At 45.1% G+C, this 20,113-nt stretch overlaps 1 protein-coding gene across 1 annotated transcript in view; it reads right to left on the bottom strand.

The window, feature by feature from the left end:
- Positions 1-2,237: 2,237 nt before the first annotated feature.
- The window catches only part of VPS4B (vacuolar protein sorting 4 homolog B), a 25,960-nt gene continuing 8,084 nt past the window's right edge, over positions 2,238-20,113 (bottom strand). The window contains exons 2-11 of the mRNA XM_066579152.1: positions 19,388-19,499; positions 18,503-18,659; positions 16,757-16,821; positions 15,010-15,129; positions 13,014-13,170; positions 12,634-12,782; positions 12,469-12,550; positions 8,230-8,449; positions 6,900-7,040; positions 2,238-4,760 (exon numbers count right to left, since the gene is read on the bottom strand). Coding sequence (XP_066435249.1) covers positions 4,659-4,760; positions 6,900-7,040; positions 8,230-8,449; positions 12,469-12,550; positions 12,634-12,782; positions 13,014-13,170; positions 15,010-15,129; positions 16,757-16,821; positions 18,503-18,659; positions 19,388-19,499 — 1,305 coding nt within the window. The 3' untranslated portion in view covers positions 2,238-4,658. The remainder of the gene's footprint in view (positions 4,761-6,899; positions 7,041-8,229; positions 8,450-12,468; positions 12,551-12,633; positions 12,783-13,013; positions 13,171-15,009; positions 15,130-16,756; positions 16,822-18,502; positions 18,660-19,387; positions 19,500-20,113) is intronic.

The raw sequence follows: 20,113 nt of genomic DNA, 5'->3' as shown, positions 1-20,113 counted from the left end.
AAGAACTTGCGATGGTTTGATTGCTCCTGAAGTATGATGTAATGCCATAGTATGATGCAATACCATAGCAATAATATAGTGTAATGCTGTAGCATTACATCTTACCGTGATCTGACGGGCAATCTATCAAGGCAAGTCACAGGCATGGCTTGATAAGCAATCTGCAATAATAGTCCTGGTGCCCTTCAGAAGGCCCCCCTGCTGCCATGATGAGCGCACAGCAACCTGTGATCTTATCACAGGGGGCACTACGGGACCCCCGAACATCGGTTGGAGTATTTAAATGCCGGTCAGAATTGACAGTGGCATTTAAAGGGGTAACAGCTCTGATAAGTGGTGCAGCTTATCAGAGCTGTTGTGGGTGGGTGTTGGCTGTAAGAAACAGCCGGTACCTGCATTGTATGGAACGAGATCGCCCTGCGATCTCCCACTATACATACCCCGAAACTGCTGGACGTAACTGTATGTCCTGTGTCATTAAGGGGTTAAGAAGTTGAGGGGTCTCCAAGATGAACATTTGCACCCGGGCCTTTAGGTACGCCCCTGAGTAAGAGGGAGTACTGGAATGACACGCTGTGGACAATTAAAAGCTGCAGGACTTTTAGCCGGAGGGGCGTGAGATAAAGATCTCAGAAAAATCCCCAATACAGCGACTATATTAGTAAGTTGAGCTGTAACATACATATCTCATAGCTGAATAGGAGCGCATGTCAGTGGCAGTACAGCGGCGGGGAGAGGTGTTCTTCGCTATGGAGGCAAAGAAGCTGGCCCCGCTCTCAGTGTCCTCCCTGCCGCACTAGCAGCCAATCAGAAGCTACGGGCCAGACACGGGGCGTTCACGCCACCAGAGCCTTTCCAGGCCCTAGCTTCCGATGGCATCAAGGTACAACAGTAGCCTACTCTTTCTATCGTAGGCTTACAGTTCTGTCTGTGCCACCCTGATACTCCTCTCCTGGGCGCTGCACCAGTCCTGTCCCTTGCTGACTGCCAGGTAGCCATACCCATTTCATGATTGCTGCACCCAATACCCGGCATCTCTGTGCTGTGTATTTGAGGCTGTTCTCAGGGTCTTCCATATAGTTTTGCACACTTTGTCAAGCCAGCTGTTGTAACCACAAGAGGCCAAAGGAAAACCATTCCATCTTCTCAGGTTTGACTCTTGAACACAATATATAGATACATGATACATACATACATACATACATACATACAACACACAGGAATGTTTTATTTTGTGTTTTATTTTTTAACAAGCATTTAAAGGAATTCCATCCTCAGGAGTCGGACTTCTAGTTTGTTGTATTCTGGTTTAGCCGGTTTACAGTTTCACAGATTTTTCAAGCCAGAATTTCGCCTCTAGCTTCACTGGCTGCTTCTAGTTTCATTGGCAGCCAGCGGCCCACGTGGCTTCGCTGCTGACGTGGCCCACATGATCTCCTGCTCAGCATCTCCTCCTCCTGATGCTGAAACGCTACTCCCCCTTCTCCAGCGGCGCTGTGGGCACTACTAAACCAGTACTGTAGTTTAATGTGAGTGGCTATGTTTACCCAGATAACACAGCGATGTCACCTGCAGTCCTATGTAAAACCACAGATAACAGTGATAACACTGAGGACATATAATGATGTTACATAGGACTGCAGGTGACACCACAGATAACACAGTGATACCGCTGAGGACATATAATGACGTCACCTACAGTCCTAAGTAACACCACAGAGAACACAGTGCTAATGCTGAAGAGAGATGATGTAGTAGATGTGACCTGCAGTCCTATGTAACAGCACAGATAACACACAGTAACATGTTAACATTTCATTTATTCTTTACAGTAGTCTTATATTAATTTGTTTTTGGTATTAAAAACCATATTTATTCTCCATTAAATGCGGTTCACTCCGTTTTTTGGAATGTCTAGAGCAAACTAGTTGGATTTACATTGATTCCTATGGAAATACGTGCCTCGAGTTTCATTGGTTTCAAGTTTAGCTGATTGCTTTCGGACGGATTACCAACAGAACTAGAGGTTTGACTTTACCTAAAATTGCTGTGCATACATTTCCCCTATATGGGGAAAAAATAAAAATGGGGCATGGGTAGCAAAAATAATTAACATAGGAAACCTAGGCTTCCACTTCCTTAGCCAGCACAGTAACTCCCCTACCCATCAGTTCCTGGACAGCCTATTAATGACCCTGGCATCAGTCTATGCACATTCAAAATAAATGACACATGTCCAGTATTGAATATAGAGTTTTATTGAGTGTAGAAGACGGCTCAGCAGCCATATGATTTCATGTACAAACAGCACGTAGAAGAATGGACACAAAATAGGAAAAGAAAAACAAAAAACAAGGAAGGAAGGGAAAAAAAAAAAAAAAAAAGACACGCACCCCATTGCCATGAGAATCACATAAAAACAAAAACAAAACAAAAAGAAAAACATTTTTTAAAAGCCGGGCACATCTACTTGTTAACATGCTTGGGGATAGTGTTTAAGTCATGTATAGCGATGCATTTGTAGCAGGAGGCTGATTAAAGACAAAGCTGAGGAATAATCTACATTGTGGAAAAACAAAATTAACTATTTTACTTACAAGGCACAATGTCAACTTTATTACAAACCTGTTAAATACATTCATATTGCAGAATTCATATAATACTGTGTATCCCTTAACCCTTTCCAATCCACTGTCTGACCTCTGAAGACATTATGATTTAAGGCTGTACAGCTCCGATGTTGGTAGACATCCGTCGGGGTTCTCTTACTGTATATTGCCAGCCTCTCTGCTGTCGGAGCCTATCCAACGTATCACCTCATACAGTACTGGCTTTAGCAAGCAGATAGTGCCATTATATAATCACAGAAAAAGAGTAAGCCCCCCAGGAAAACCAGGGTACAAATTGGATTGGAAAGGGTTAATCAAGGCATCTACAGCATATAAAATATGAATCCCGTTCGCCTGCCAACATCCCATCATGTACTGCAATAGGTATTGCAGTTTAACCTGAAGTTAAAACGCTCATCCTCTGAAACTGAATGGGGGTGACTGTCAGACACCTCCCCCAATGACAACAATCCAACTATAATATCTTGGCATGTGATTGACTTAAGTATATACCTGGAAATGTAAAAAATATATATACATGTGATCATCTGTATAAGCAAGCTAAACAACTAGAGTTCCCAGACGAAAAGAGAAAAAACCTCTCACAAAGTATATACAGCCACAAAGGAACATGGGAGAAAGCATTCGATAATCTTAGACAAAAATATGAACATTCTTACTTCTAATTAAATATTGCAGTTAACAACAAATGTTACTTAAAGGGAATCTGTCACCTATTAGTCCTATGAGCTAAATGTAAGTGACCCACTGAGTCCGGGAATGTGTTCTACTTACCTCTCCCCCCCCGATGTGAGCGATAGAAGCCGCCTCAGTTCATTGAGTGACCAAGTAGTCCACTCATTATACAATTAGAACAGACGGACAACTTAGTAGCACAGCTTAATGCACTGAGCGGCGGCTTCCAGCGCCCACACCAGGGAAATGACAGGGGAGGCAAGTATAAGGCCGGCTGCACATGACCGGGTCAGATTTCGCATGTGGGAGCCCTCAGCAGAATCCAACCGTGCCTGGCCAGCAACCACACGTACCTGCCATATTTCTTTTTCTGTACTGCGGATGGTCCGCACAGCGAGCCGCCACAAAAATGCACAGTAAATTATTTTTTTTTTTCAAGTCTCTGCTTTTCCGCAAGGCGATGGCATGGGTACCCACAACCTTACCGCAATGCAATTGTGGAAAAGGCGCGTGTCGAACGGCTTTCATTCACTTCAAAGAGAAATAGAGCATACTGTGATTTTTCCTCGCAATTGAATTCTGCTCATAGGCAGGAAGACGCTTTTCCATAGCACGCTATGGGCGGTATTTGCTGCGGAATCCGGAGGCAGATGCCAGCTCCAGATCCTACAATGCAGATCACCTACGTTTAGCACATAAAACTTAGCTTCTCGGACTAAAAGCAGATGACAGAGTCTCTTTAGAGGTTTTCCAAGACCGTAATATTGATGACCTAGCCTCAGGTCATTAGTATCAGAGTGGTTGGGATCTAATCTTCCAGGGCACCACGACAAGCAGCTGTTTGCCAGAACCACTGTTCACTGGAACTAGTACAGCTCCGTAAGGCATGCAGTGGTGCAGAACGGTACTGCAACTCTCTCCCATTCAGTATTATAGTCTCAGAAAGACACATCAGAAACAAATGAAAAAAATGAATGATTGCACAAAATCAAATTTTGTCTGTTTTTCAACACAGAGAAAAAATGCAAGTGGAATAAGATTCAGAAACTTACAAGCGCCAATTATTTTCTTTGCTGGCTGAACGGACATGACCCTTTCACAGTCTGATGCATTCCAATTACACTGGGCTTGTAGGGTGGACATACTGTTGAGGACTACATACAGAAGTCCTATTGCCAGCAACACAGTTTATAACATGTTCCGGGACCGTACAAAAGAACAGTTGATAGAATGTATCACTTGTAAGAACAGTTTTACTGGCAATTCATTTTGTAGTGCCATGTAAATAAAGAATACCTATTAAAAAGGAGAAAGCTATCGAAGGAAACTTTTAAAGAACTCTTTTCCGTCTGCTTAACCTTCCTGTCCAAAGTCGTTTGTGAATTTCTTTAATTTCTGCAGATCCTGATCATTTACAGTAGGCTTGGTGGAAGTCAGTGACCTCAGCATGTCGGGCTGGAACGGAAAGCAGTTTACATTCAGTAATAGAATCTAATCACAAGGCTCGCTCTATGGGTCAAAGGCAAGATATTCTCTTTGGTATGACTATATTCAATCATTAAATATATAAGTACTTAGTAATATTAATAGGAGTATCCAGTTCATATCCACGTATACTAAAATCATGTACTCTATTACCATCGTAGTCCTGCAAGCACAATTAGTACTGCAGTAAGAAGCGAACCAGAATGACAGCAGGGCAGAAGGAATACGGTCAGTCTATCCTGTAATAAGACTACATACAGATAACTGACAATTCTTCCAACTAGGAGCTAAAGAATGCTCATGCCAAATTTCATGTTTGTACGACATCGGGAAGTTAGAGAATTAATGGCAGGTCAATCAGTCATTGAGTACGGGTTTTCACTAATATATACACATTATATATTATAATTATATTATATATTTTTTTAACTACATACAGATAATTGACAATTTTTCCCACTGTACAAATTTATTTATTTGGTAAGGAAGTGTTCCCACAGCATTTTTCACTTCACTGTAGGATTTTGTCTGGGGCTTACATCAAAGGTGACGGGCACAGCATTGTGACAGAACCCCCAAAACGATACATTCAGTGTCATTAGTGAAACGGTCACAGTTTGGAGTACAGAATAACATAGTTTGTAAGGCCAAATGAAGACAATATCCTTCTAGTTCAGCCTGTTTATCCTCCTGTGTTGTTGATCCAGAGGAAGGCAAAAAAAACCCTAAAAGCAGAAGCCAATTAGCCCTTTTGGGGGAAAAAAAAAAATAGTGGACTACGTTATTCTATACTCCAAATATAATAGACTATCTTACGAACACCAAGGTGGTATCTATTGCCCCAATGCCAGTGAATGGTCCCTCTGGTTTTCGTTCGGAGATTCTGTCACAGTGCCGTTTGTGAGAGCGGTGATGTAATCCCCAGATGAAATGCCACAGCATAGGGGGTGTTGGCACAGCATTTTTTCACTAACTGATGATTATGATGCAAGTTCCTAATATTTGCAAAAACAAAAAACCCCAAAAAACAGGACGTTACAGATGGCCCATTCCCTCTTTCGGCAAGATTTTTGAAACAGGATTAAGGCTGGGTTCACATGGGGTGGAATTTCCGTGCAGAATGTCTGCACGGAAATACCGACGGCAATCGTAAACCTAAGCAGTAAAGTCGGCGAGATTTGCAAAAATCTTGCCCACACGCTGCGGACAGCCCGTTGCGGCCCAGCCACGCTGAAAGTGACATGCCGCTGCATGTCAATTTTATTGCCATTTCCGCTGTGGGCTCTCTCCTCTATGGGGAGAGATGGCCACAGCGAAACAAGCCACTTTCAAAACCCGCAGCGGAAATCTCACAGAATGTCCGTGCGGTCCCACTGCGAACATTCTGTGAGATTTCCGCCCTGTGTAAACCCAGCCTTAGGCTTCTTTTAGATGGAACAATGGTCGTTTGCCCGAGTGAATGGACTGGTGATGTCGCCACCAGCTCCTCCGCTTTTATCCAGTCTGTTCACAGTGGACTTGAATGATCAGTATATAAACTGAATGAGAAGTGAATGAGCCAAGAATGGCTTTTATGCCCTCATAAAATGGATGAGCGAGAAGTGCGCGAATCTCGTTCCTCGTTCAGTCATTGGCTTGTGGTAAGAGCGCACAGGTATCATTGGCTTGTTTGAACGTTAATTGTTCCATCTAAAAGCACCCTTACTGATAAGCAATTACTGCAGTTAGTTACGGCGTTGTCAGAGTTAGGCAACTTCTAGCTGAATAGTGTTTCCATGTGTAAAAACAGATGGTATACCGACCTTCCCCAGCTCCCTGCGCTACAGCTCTGGGTCTCCCCTGTGATGGAAGGTTGACAGGCTGCTGCAGCCAAGTACTGAGCACAATGATTGCGCACCGAGTTCTGCAACATCCCGTGGTCTATAATTTGTTAATGAAGGCCACAGATTATATGGAAGTGGTCTTTAACCTCTGGGTGGCTGTGGAGCTTCACTGCTTATAACATATTAGTAGGTCTGGTACACGAATATATGAACTGGTGTTTCTTCAAATTGGTGAGAAGACTTAAATGTAGTTTACTATATAAAAAAGCCCTAAAACAAGACTTACCATGCAGACAACAGGCTCCAATAACTTACTTCCAGGCACATCCATCCATGTCATTTCAATGGCATTAGGATCTCCAGGAGAACACGGAGTCAGTAAGTCATCGCAAATTACATCAGGATCAAGCGGAGATTTGCCTTGTACCTGGCAGAAATGAAAAAAATAAAAATTAAAAATAAATAAATGATCAGTCTCACATTTACACAAAACACAGAAGGTTTGGTAATACACAGGATACGTGAATTTAGGAATATTGATCATTTGCTTTTAGGGTCTTTTCATCCTGCGTTCTTGTACGCAGGCTCCATCCCAGCTTACAGTCTGTGGGATACGAAACCAAGGCCGGACCACAGGGTTCAATATGTGAGATGGAGATTTCTGATGCCTTTTACAGAGTTTCCATCACGGTCCGCCTTTTGAACTAGATTGAAAATTAAAGAATGATGATTTTCTGTTTTCTGCATAGAAGCGGGAACGGAGTCGCGCTGGACAGAAGAGCACAATGTGAAACACACAGAAGAGAACACTATCTGATGGCCAAAAGTTCCCCTCAGCCTTTGCAGCTATGCTATGGGCCACTTGGGGAACCGTGCCATCCGAACCAGGAGCGCAGAGGGTTATAAGGTGCAAAATTAGTCATAGTTAATGAATTTATGGTAACATTCCTGGGATCTGCAGCCCTGGTGGTCTAACACAGTGGAAAGAGTAATGATGCCTGGAGGGATGAGTAATCCACGGGACACCAGGTAGACAAGCATATTTCCTGCAGCAGGTGGTTTAAGGCAGTATACAAAAAATTAAAGTAATCTCCTATGGATAATAGTGGTCATCACCTATAGTGGATAATACGATAACGAAGAGTTAAAAACAATTCCTGAGGTTTTGCAGCTACTCAGGGCTAATTGACTTTCTGTAGCAACTTTGGATTTCTGTTTTGGTGTGCTCTTCTGAGAACGTAGCCTCGAAATGGTTCATCGTCAGCGGCGGACATGTGCAGTAAGGCATGCTAAGAAAAACCATTAACCAAACTGAAATCTTCATTTTCTACAATAATTCATGCATGTCTTATTTATCTGCTACTTGTTAGTTTATATTTTGGTTGGTAGACAACACCCCACTACAGAACAACAGAGGGGGGGGGGGTGCCCATCTTGGGTCAGACCCCATTATACACCACTCATGTGTGCACACTCTTCAGTTACTGCGGCTAGCGAGAGATTGATTTCTCAGCCCCATATTCACCTACTGGAAGTTGCATAGTTGAAAGGGGGGCAATAGTGAAACACTAACAGCAATGTCAAAATTAAGACTCTGTATCAAAAGAAAAAAATACCTTCTTAAAGTGGGTGGCAGACTGCACTTTTCTGACCGGCTGCATTAAGGCGTCACGTACAATGATGCTGATATCTGCGCCAGAATATCCATTTGTTCTTTTTCCAAGCTCTCGGAAATCTGCGTCTGATAGACTGTGCGGAGTTGTTCCAAGATGGAGCCTAAACATATCAGTCCGGGCGTGTTCTTCTGGTAGAGGAATGTAAATTCGCTTCTCAAATCTGTAGGAAGATAAAAATACATTTTCCAAATTCTACATGCATTCAATATTTCATATATTTAGCAGCTTACAACACAAAATGCAGCCGCTTCTCTCTGGATGTAGCCAATTATTAGACATTCGTTACACTGATCGGGATGCATTTGGTCAGGTTTCACCTACTTTAAACCTATTTTGCACCTTAATGACCAAGCAATCATCGGAAATCTTAAGAGCCTTAACTTTAATTCATTTGCCGACAGCCATGTGAGAACTTTGTTTTGGGATGAAGTTAAATTTTTTCTGTTATGCTACCGCTCTGGGTACGGGTAATGAACCGTTTGTTTACAGGGGTTTTGTCATTTAAAGAAAAAAAAAAACAACTACTTGGTCAGACCCCATTATACACCACTCTTGAGTGTGCCTTTGCAATTGGAAGACGTGGATCCAGCCGGCTGGAAGAGTCGGGAGAAGATCGGTGGGGAGAAGATGTGGTAAGTGAGTGGGGGGATGGTATAGTCTCTCCCCGAGGAGAGCACCCAAAAGGGGTGTGGGGACACCTAAAAGGTGGTGCTGCAGATAAGTGTACTTACCAGGTGGTGCTGGTAAGTACATCGCGTAGCTCCGCCCCGTCACGTGCTGATTCCAGCCAATCAGGAGGCTGGAACCGACACACGTCATGGGGCGGAGCTACGCGATGACGCGTACAAGGGGGCGGAGCCAAACGCCGATGCTTCCGAGACCAGCCGAAGGGAGAAGATCCATCTGCGCAAGCGCGTCTAAAAAATCAAGAAGACACCGAAGTTAGACGGCACCATGGCGACGGGGACGCTAGCAACGGAGCAGGTAAGTGAATAACTTCTGTATGGCTCATATTTAATGCACGATGTATATTACAAAGTGCATTAATATGGCCATACAGAAGTGTATAACCCCACTTGCTGCCGCGAGACAACCCCTTTAACTTTATAAAACACTTTAAAAAAAAAACTACACGTTGTTTCTCTTTTGCTAAATTACAAAATCCATAACTTTATTTTTCGGTTGGCAGGTATAAAAATATTTGTTTTTGCAGGACAATTGGTAGTTTTCATTGCTACCATTTTGGGGTACATGCAACTTGTTCATTGCTTTTTATTGTGTTTTTCCATGAGGCAGACAAACAGAAAAACAGCAGTTCTGGCATGGTTTATGAAATTTTTTTTTCTTTAGTTTGTCATAGTTCAGGTCATCAGGATGCAGTGATAAAAAGGAAAAAACAAAAACAAATAATGAGTATTCCGTCGCGCCCCACCCCATTTACAAGTTTGAAAAATTGTACATTTTTTAAAAACTCCCCCTCTGGTCGCAGCATATAAGGTGTTCCGATCCTGGCCGGTGGAGCAGGAGGCAGACTGTCAGCAGAGTCCCAGCTCTTCCCAAAACAGGACTCTCGTGTTCGGCTAAAACTTCAGCACCTCATAGGCCACTGTAGCTGACGGAGCCGGGGCTAGGATTTAAAGGGGTTGTCTCGCGGCAAGCATCAAAATTTTACCTTACCCCATTCCCCCGTCACCCCCCTGGCATAAAATAGCAAATTAAAGCGGTTTTTAAACCGCTTGCTACTCACCGATCCGACGAAATGAGGAGTTATAAAAATCTTCTCCCTAAGATGGCCGCCGGTCCTTTCCCAGGGATGCACTGCGGGCTTATCCCATGGTGCACCGCGGGTCTTCTCCCATGGTGCAACATGGGCTCTGTGCATTCCATTGCCGATTCCAGCCTCCTGATTGGCTGGAATCGGCACACGTGACGGGGCGGAGCTACGATGACGACGCGGTGACCAGCTCTCCGGCACGAGCGGCCCCATTCACCAGCCAGAAGCACGGACTGCGCAAGCGCGTCTAAAAAAGCAAGAAGCCAGTGAAATTAGACGGAGCCATGGAGACGGGGACGCCAGCAACGGAGCAGGTAAGTGAATAACTTCTGTATGGCTCATAATTAATGCACGATGTATATTACAAAGTGCATAACCCCACTTGCTTTCGCGAGACAACCCCTTTAAGCCTCTGTGGGCCACAGCAACCCATCAGGACTCTGCAAGAGATCGATGAGTGACATAGGGATCCCCATCCCTTTACCAGTCTTTTACATGTGAAGGGTTAAACACTGGGGATCCGAAGTTTCTTCGGTCCCCGGTGTTAGAGCAAGTGCCTGGCTGTCATCCACGCCGGACTAAGGCAGCGCCATCATATAATAGAATAGTAATAAACTCCTTAAAGGCTGTAGTCAAAAGACATATGAGCGGTCGTTAAGGGGATAAGAAGCAAAGTTATCAAGGTCATGCATGTGAAGCTAATGGTTTAACAACTTAACTGCAACTACCTGCCCTGCTTCACTAAAGCTGTAGGTCCTGAACAAATCAGCCCCCTTGCATCACCTCAGCCCAATAATGATAATCTTTATATGGCACCAGCATATTCTGCAGCGCAGTAAGTGTACAGATAACAGTCAGACATTACATACAGTACGGCAGTTTGGGGACTTTCTCATGACTGTAGCGAGAACATTTTTCCAGCAGAGGGATTTTTTGCTGGGGAAATTCTTTGAAAATTTATACCGATTCCGCTCTTTTTGGAAAGCTAGAGTTAGTTGACATCTCAGGTTGGTTTATGATATTTCTGTCTGTGTTCCTCTCCTTCTACCTCTTTGGAGTGAACAAAGTCTGGATCTCTGTATGGATGTTAAAAAGTGACCACCAGAGAATCCCTTTAAGTCTACACCCCAGGTCCCCAGTTCTGATGGTGCACATCACATTGTCACTTACTGGCTTCAGTTGCTAGCATTAGCATAACCGGGCTTTGGTTTCTGCAAGTCCATCTTCCATGAGGTGCCCACAATAGATATGGGTCAGAACTCCCAAAAAGTGTGTGAAGACACCTAGAAGGTGAGCGAGTCAGGGGCGATGGTATAGTCTCTTCCCAAAGAGAGCATCCAAAAGGGTTGTGGGGACACTGAGAAAGTGAGTAAGGAGACTTATACGGCCATGCTAGGACCTCTAGGTAATTTATGCAAATAAGGAAGATGGAAAAAAATACATCTGCAGCACCACCTTTTAGGTGTCCCCACACCCCTTTTGGGTGCTCTCCTCGGGGAGAGACTATACCATCCCCCCCACTCACTTCCCCCCTGTCTCCACACACTTTTTGGGTGCTCTCCTTAAGGAGACATGAGACCCCTCCCCACCCACATCATAGGCCTCTCACAAACTAAGCCAGAAGCCCGCTGCACACTGATGAGGGGAAATCACCCCGAAACAGCGGTTTGTGTATGGTTCTCTGGCTTGGTTTCCTATTACCAATCATTGTTAAGACTTGTTAGAAGGAATGCTGCCATCCAGTGTATCTCAAAAACAAATTTAGGCCTCATGTCCACGGGGAAAATCAGATCCGCTGCAGATTCTCCATGGAGAATCTGCAGCGGGTCCCTCCTGCCCCGCGGACATGGGCGCTGAAAATAGCAATTTAAAAGCATTTACCTATCCGTAGCGGGCGGGGACGCTCTGCTCTTCCTCACGGCCGGATCTTCATTTTCGGCCGGCGGATGAATACCTCACGCCGGCGGCACGTCGCCGGCACATTGTCGACGTGCCGCGCGCATGCGCCGGGCACATCCGCCGAGCCGAAGCAAGGGAGATGCGGCCGTGAGGAAGAGAAGACCTTCAGCGCCCGCTCCGGGTGAGTAATTCTTTGAAATTCCTATTTAAGGTCACCCGCGGATCCGCACGGCTTCCATAGGCTTCAATAGAAGCCCGCGGGAGCCGACCCCGCGGGAGACCCGCACGAAAATGGAGCATGGTCCAGATTTTTTCATGCTCCATTTTTTTAAAATCCCTTTTATTGACGATCCGCGGGTATTTATCTACCCGCGGGTGGTCAATGCATCCCTATGGGGTGCGGATCCGCGTGCGGGAGATCCGCTGCGGATCCTAAATCATATTTTGCCCGTGGACATGAGCCCTAAAACCAAGTATATAGTAAAGTTGCCAGAAAGAAAACATACCGTCTCCTGATTGCCGAATCTAGCACCCAAGGTATATTTGTGGCTCCAAGTACTAAAATACCCTCATTATCAACTCCAACACCTAAAAACATAAAATAAAAGATTAGGCAAAGACTTGATTAAATTGCATCTAGACAGATGAGAAGGTTGAGGAACGTCTCCTGCCTTGCATTTGGACCAAGAATTCCGTCTTAATCCTCCTTGCAGCCTCGCTCTCATTCTCACTTCTTGAGCCACACAGAGAATCCACTTCATCAATAAAGATGATGGAAGGCTTGTGTTCCCTGGCGAGCTGAAATAAGTTCTTCACCAGCCTGTGATACAAATATGGTTTATTCAGCAGTCTTTAAACACCCGTAAATAGTATAAAGCAAGTCCTGCAGCCGTGGGGAGTGCAAACAGGAGTGTCTGCGGTACTTTCATGGGGTTTGTGCCGCTTCTTTTCCAAGATTTTTATAACTGAAGCAAAACTACAACATCTTCGTAAAAAAAACTGAAAGAACAAAAAGGAGAAAAAAAAAGGAACACGACTCAGGTTTACTCACTTCTCACTTTCTCCCAACCACTTGGAAACCAGGTCTGAGGAAGATATTGAGAAGAAGGTGGAGTTGTTGGCCTCTGTAGCCACAGCCTTAGCCAAGTAGGACTTCCCCGTTCCTGGAGGTCCAAAAAGAAGTATTCCTCGCCAGGGGGTTCTCTTGCCTAGAGAAGATGCAAGAACAAAGTAAGGATCTGCTGACACTTCCACCATTTCACTACTTGTTTTCGGATGGGTTAAAGGATAGAGAAGTCTGCTGCATTATTTTTACTACTCTTAGGCCTCATGTCCATGGGCAGGTCGGATTCAGAATGCGGGATTCAATTTTCCTGTACGGCGGATGTGTGCGGAAGCGCTAGTCGGTGCACATGTGCAGAACAGGGTTTTTTTCCCAAGCCCCTGCTTTCCTGCAGAATCCACGGCCCATCTGCAATGTCAATTTCAGAAGGGCCACGGATTGGACAGCTTCCATTGACTTCAATGGAAGAAGTCCGTGTGGGAACCAAACCATGTTGCTTTTTGTTTTCCGCATGCGGTATTAGGGAAAAAAAAAAAATCTGCATGTGTAGACGCCCATGGTTTCTTATTGGCGGCTTGATTCCCCAATTAGGGAAAACACACACATAGCAGAAATCCAACAGATCTGTGGATTTGCGTGTGGAAAATCTACAGTGGATTACAGCTGCAACCACAGGGATCTGACCAAATCTCATTCACATACTGTAGATTTTTTCCACAGAAATTGACCCAAACTGCAGACTTTACAGTTGGCGGCGTGTCACATTCTGCCGTGCTGTTTACTCCTTTCAATGTATAAGGATAAAATCTACAGCAATATTGTAGCAAAATCTGAAGGTTGAGATTTAAGCTGCACATAAAACCCCTTTTTAAGGGTTGGTATGTCATTAGAACAAAGCCCTGTCCACCTGCTGGGCCTGGCCCAAGAAAAAAAGGGAGGGCATACTCTCCTCTCCTGGAGCCCCGAGGTGCAGCCAAGAGCCGCCACCAGTATCAGCGCCAACTTCCAGATACATGCCCCAGCGGAGGTCAGGTGTCCACTACAGCCAATCAGAGACGACAGTTGCCACCTGACTTCCACTAGGCCGTCTACCTTGAAGTCGCCACCAATAATGGTGTCGGCTGTGTCAGTGGCTCCAGGAGAGGAGAGCATGCCTTCCCTTTTTTTCTTAGGCCGGGCCCAGTGGGTGGACGGAGTTTGTTGTAATGACAAAACCCCTTTAAACCTTTCCAATTTGTATCCTGGTTTTCCTAGGGGGGGGGGGGGGGGGGGCTTACTCTTTTTCTGCTGTTATACAACAGTGCTATCTGCTGGCTAAAGCCAGTACTGCATGAGGTGACACGTTGGATAGGTTCCAACAGCGAAGAGGCTGGCAATATACAGTAAGAGAACCCAGATGGATGTCTTCCAACATCGGAGCTGTACTGCCTTAAATCATAATGTCTTCAGAGGTCAGACAGTGGATTGGAAAGGGTTAAAGCATTCCTATCATTTTGGGTGAAATTTCCAGCCGAGCGGTTTTGTATGCACATGAGGATTCACACTATATAACCTGTAGCCTGCATCTTTTACTGCCTTTCTCCAGCTAGAGGCTCTACCAACAATTCCTAATTTTCCCTGCGCTCCGCCCCAGAGTGGGCAGAGGGCAGTTATGTCTCCCATACACAGAACATGGAGAGGAGATCCTGCTGCCATGGAGGATATGGAGAGAACTGACGAGTGTTGCTGTAAATCCACAACTAGGAAGACATTTAGACAACAGTTCAGCTTCATATCTTATACCCTTTCCCATACAGCGTAATAGTAATGTTTGCAGCATTATATCTGTATGCAGTCATATGTTGGCCACTAGCCATCTAACCCAACACACTAGCCATGAACAAGTAGAGCTCAACTATAAACCTCTTAGGAGGAGCTTCAACTGGAAATGGCATGAAAGGAAGAGGCTGTGGTGTAAGCAAGTGTCTAAAAAGGATCCGTTTACCTGTAAACAGGTGAGGGAATTTTATTGGCAAAATGACGGCTTCTTTCAGGGCTTCTTTGGCGCCTTCCAATCCAGCAACATCATTCCATTTCACATTGGGTTTTTCCATGACAATGGCACCTGTTCATAACAAGTTGGCAATACCAGCTATTAGAAACCTTGTACGATAATCTGGGGGCTACAGTCAGAGAAAGCATTGGGCATACTTTAACCCCTGAGTGACCAAGCCTGTTTGGGCCACAATGACCAGATTCTAGAAATATGGCACGCGCCACATTATCAAAGAATAACTCGGAAATGGTTTTGCACATCAGAGCGATTCAGACAGATTTTTGACAACTTATTTAGGTGGTAGAAACTGGCCAGATAGGGTTTACATACACTAAATAAAAAAGTTAGAAAATTTAAAAGGAGTTTTCCAGGGGAAAACTTTTTTTTTTTTCTTCCCTTCTCTAAAAGGGCTTAAAATGAACTAAACTGAATACTCCCCTATCCTGGCCTCTCCCTGTCCAGCATTGCAGCCTCGGGACCCCAGAAGTAGTAGCGGGTAGTCATGTGCTGTACATTGTGCACGTGGCCACTGAGCCACTCAGGCTTCAGCAGCCACAGAAGAATCACCGCTGGCGCCCGTTAGTGCCCGAGCAGTCACGTACACAATGTTTTAATGTACTGTAAACCCCATTAAGGGTAGGCGCACACGGAGGAATTTACTGCACAATTTTCCTATAAAAACCTCAGCAAAATAGGAGTCTGTTGCATCGGGAGGCCGGCTACCAGTCACAGCCGGCTACCACTGCAGGATGGTTGGGCTCACTTCTGAGCCCCCGCCATTCACAAGATGTAAACTTACATTCCGTTGCGTTAAGTACAATGCACCAGGGATGCAAACTTATGTCAATGGATCAGTCTTTGGTTTTGCCCAAATGCCATTTCCAGGGGTCCAGACAGAACCCCAGAATGTAGGCATAAAATGCTGCGAATGGCCCTTTAAATGCAGCAATCTGAGTTTTTAAGGATTTCTTGTTTGATAGAAGACAAAGTAAGGAAATCTTATTATAAGGAGTCCACTGGAAGGTTTGCAGAGGTTGAAAGCAAGAATATGGAAAGTTTAAACAAACCGTAGGTTAGAGACCGAGGCAGTCAGAAGACAGATCTACAAGGGTTTATTAAAGGGGGTCAGCTCTAGAGGAGTACAAAATAGATAGCAGGGAATGAGATCAAGAAGGTAAATGGTTAATTGGGCAGTAGAACGATCTTCAGAATAAACCCTGAAGCACTACGCATGTCTTATGCCCTCATGTTTACATCTGCGTTTTTGCTGTAGTTTTTGTTTTTTTTGAACCAGTTCTGCAGAAACATATCAAATTGGGACAATAGTAATGGACTGAAAAACTAATGATGATTGGTGCAGATCCAATGTATAGAGAAAGCACAAGTGTGATCAGAGCCCCAACCAATTTATCAGTCTTATGCCTCGTTTACACGAAACAATATTCGTTTGGAAAATTGTTCAAAATGAGCAAAACTGAATGATAATTGTTCACTTTACACGCAGGCAACCGAAGTGAGCGACGAGAATTGGGAGGTTGTTACTCGTCGTTCAGTTTCAGCTGGCATACAATTAGTTTTTGGAAGTTTGTATGAGCATATGCAGGTAGAATGAAGGATCTCCAAACAACAAAGCTCCTGAGGAACAATTGTAGTTCTGGCTGGAAGCCTGCTGAGGTAGGAATGAAGCCGCCATTACCTTGAAGCTGACTCTGCATCTTCTTTTTCTCTGGGTCCTCCGAATCTCCGTCATCACTTTCATTTCTAAATAAATGCAACAGGTTTAATGACATGACAACTTTCAACATAGTTAAGCCTCCGCTAGCTGATGGTGTAGGGTTGGCATGGCTACTCTCTTGTGAAACACACAAATCTTTAGTAAGCCAGCATGTGCTACAAGTATATTCTCATAGTGCAGCAAGACAACATGGGGGCACTGCCAGAACACTGCTGGCACACTAGAGGGGCTAACATCATAAAGTTCTCCTCTGTCCTGTGGTCTTCATAGCTTGGCACAAATCCTCTAAAAAGGGACCAGATCACCCACAAAATTGGATTCGTTAAAACCAGCTAGTGAAACATTTTTTATTTTTGTAATGTTTTTCTTTTCCGATTGTAGACTTTTTCGTTCTGTTGTCTGTGCATGACTACGGGGGCGGCCATCTTGCCTGAGCTAGATTTAGCAGCATTAGGAAGAGATGCTATACAGCAGTTTCATGGGCCATTCACACAATGAAAAGGAGGGGATCCATTGACTTGTATGGGAGACTGTTCTGGACAGGCTCTGTGACCTGCAGGGGTCATTATGCAGGGAGGGGAGTAGATCTTCACAGTCGATCACCTCTTGTTAATGGGGGATCTTGTGAGATCTATATATATAGGTGTCACCTCTCAGTGTAATCCTGCCTGTGATGTTAGAGAGCTGTAAAGTTTTCTCTACAGAACAGGAAGTGACAAGCTATTGGGCTCTGTGCTCAGTGTGAAAAATGAAGGATTTTAGGATTTTTTGTGACCGGGAAAAAAAAAAAAAGTGTGTTTAGCACAATAGGTGCTCGGATGACCCACTCCCTTTAATCTTTGAAAAGCATTTCTGCAGAACTTCAGGCGTGTATTAGGAGTGCCGTGAGCCGTATAAGCACACTCCCCCCTCATTGCCCTGTGCTTGTACATGGTCCCCGAACTCCTCGGGGTATTCTAGCAGTCCTACAATGTACAGTACAGAGTACATTCTCGCACATCACCTGGACAGGCTATGTAAGAACTGTCAGTTTGCACAGTGCCTACAACATATTGTTTAACCCTCTGAAGTCACAGCCTGCTCGCCACGTCTTACCATGTACACGGTTTGTAGGAGGTGGTAATCTAAGGGACTTATCAAAGGCCCAGTTGAGTAGCTGCCCGCAGCACTCCGAGGCCGGGTCTCGTTTCTAAGAGGCTCGCCATACGATTAAAGCAGCAGACTAAGGCCAGACATGGCAGACCCCGGTCCCAGCAGACTTCACTGAAAGTCTGTAGCAAAATCCACATTTTTACATGCATTCTATGAATTCCACACCGATTTCCCCACTGTGTGTGGTTGGGGTTTTTTGAAGTTGATGCAGCCACTGTGAACCTTCATGCACTGCAGCGATCCACCATTGGTGCCATTGGTGAATGTACTGCAGTTAGAGGGCTATAAATGACAGGGTCATTTTAGAGTTACAACCTAATAGAAGAGAACGGCAAAGACAACAAAACTGTGCAAAAACAATAAGACTATTGTTTCTTGTCTTAAGGGTATAGAATTTGCAAAATACGAATATTTAGGTCAGCAGCAATATTAATTAAAAAAAAATTACTTAATTACCAGTTAAAAGGCTATGAAGATCTCACAATAGAAGTCGCTCTATAAGCTGTACGACGGTCACAAAGGTTTTCTCAAGATGTCTACACTTTAAGTACAAACCCTTTGTCTTCGGCGGCTCGAGGGGCTCCTTCCTTCACCGGTTTTGGGGGGGCCTTCTCGCTTTTCTTCAGGTAAGCCTTCAGCTGTTCTGCCCGGTCAAGATACTCTATGCACTTGGACCTGATGCTCTGCTTTGCCTTCTCCCCTTGCGCATCATCTGGGGACAGCGGTAAATACGTTCTGTGTTATTTTAGCCACGCATAAAAATACTGAGAAACACAAAGCAGTGGAATCCGCCGTTGGAATCTGCACAGAGGAGCCACAGCAAAACACGGCCAATGCAAAGCATGCAAATTCACTTTTTCGCTCACACTTGGATACAAAATGCGTATTCTGCGACTGGGGGGGGGGGGGGGGGAAGAAACAAAAATGCAGCATGCCCTATTTTGCTGCAAACTCCATGCGGATGACCTCTATGAAGTCAATGCAGCCAATACGCAATTAACACTGTGCATGGGGCACAGATAGCCAATTCATCGCTAAGCGACGGTGCGGGAAATACAAATATTGGAAGAAAAAACAAAAAGAAGCACTGCAGTACTGCGCATGATCGACGGCGAGCCGCTGTGGTCATCTGTAATACAGAAACCATATGTCTGCAGGGTCATTGGCCAGGAATCCGGTCCGCCTGTCTGACCCAGCCCATTTATACATAAACTAGTACTCATCTGAGGGCCAGGACCGAGCTGTGCAGTGGGACAGACCCTAAAGTATCACCTTCATCAGACCATGCATTATTAGCTAGTGTCTGACCACAGCAGATGATGCTCCCCATGTACTCCGCTAGCATGCAGGCGTCCCCTGGTTCCAGCAATCACATAGCAGCAATAAAGGTGTCCTATAGAGGAGTGGGAGACGTGCGGTCCAGCACTTTTGCGCACTTACATTTTACCACGTGAAGAAAGTACTGCACGGCAGCTTGATACAATCGCAGCGCTTCCTCGTAGTTCCCGGCTTTGTCTTCTTGAGATGCTTTGCTGGCCAGATCAATGGCTTTCTGTTGTAAAGAGACAAAATGACACAAATCAGCACTAATTCACAGTTTATTTCCCACCTCGGACCGATGGATGCGGGTCCCTCCCCTGAACCCAGTGTATGCGGGTCGGGCGTTCAGCCGACTGGGTAATCTTACTGCGTTTCCGTAACTCCATAGAAACGAATGGGAATTCTGGAAACAGTGTAGCACAGTAATCTAGGTGCCCGTAGCCCTCGAGTGCTGGGACGGTGCAGCGCGCTGGGCACGGCCGTTTCCATGACTCCCCTTCACCTCCATGGAAGTGAAAGAAATACTGTAGCGCGGCCAACTCAGCTGTTACCACCCCCCTGGCCGCGGCGTACAGACGGGTATTCTACTCCTGGCCGTGATGTGAACGCCCTTTTATGGCCAATTTTACTGGGGCGAGTGCAATCTCTGGCTGTGAAACTCAGCCCTATATGGCGCTCACCAACGTCAGACAGCCCCGCAGGTGTAAGGCGTTTGTGTCTCAAAAACACCTCGCATCACTTCAAAAAGTAGCATTTTCAATAGGAAACCCCACATCGTATCGCACTCACGTGCACTCCGTGCAATGCGGTGCCGGCCCCACTGAAAAGAGAGAAAGAGAGAAAGAA

This window comes from Eleutherodactylus coqui, chromosome 9 (assembly GCF_035609145.1).
Source record: "Eleutherodactylus coqui strain aEleCoq1 chromosome 9, aEleCoq1.hap1, whole genome shotgun sequence".
Taxonomy (NCBI): Eukaryota; Metazoa; Chordata; class Amphibia; order Anura; family Eleutherodactylidae; genus Eleutherodactylus; species Eleutherodactylus coqui.
Note: the sequence above shows the minus strand (reverse complement) of the source record. Positions and strands in the feature narration are given on the sequence as shown.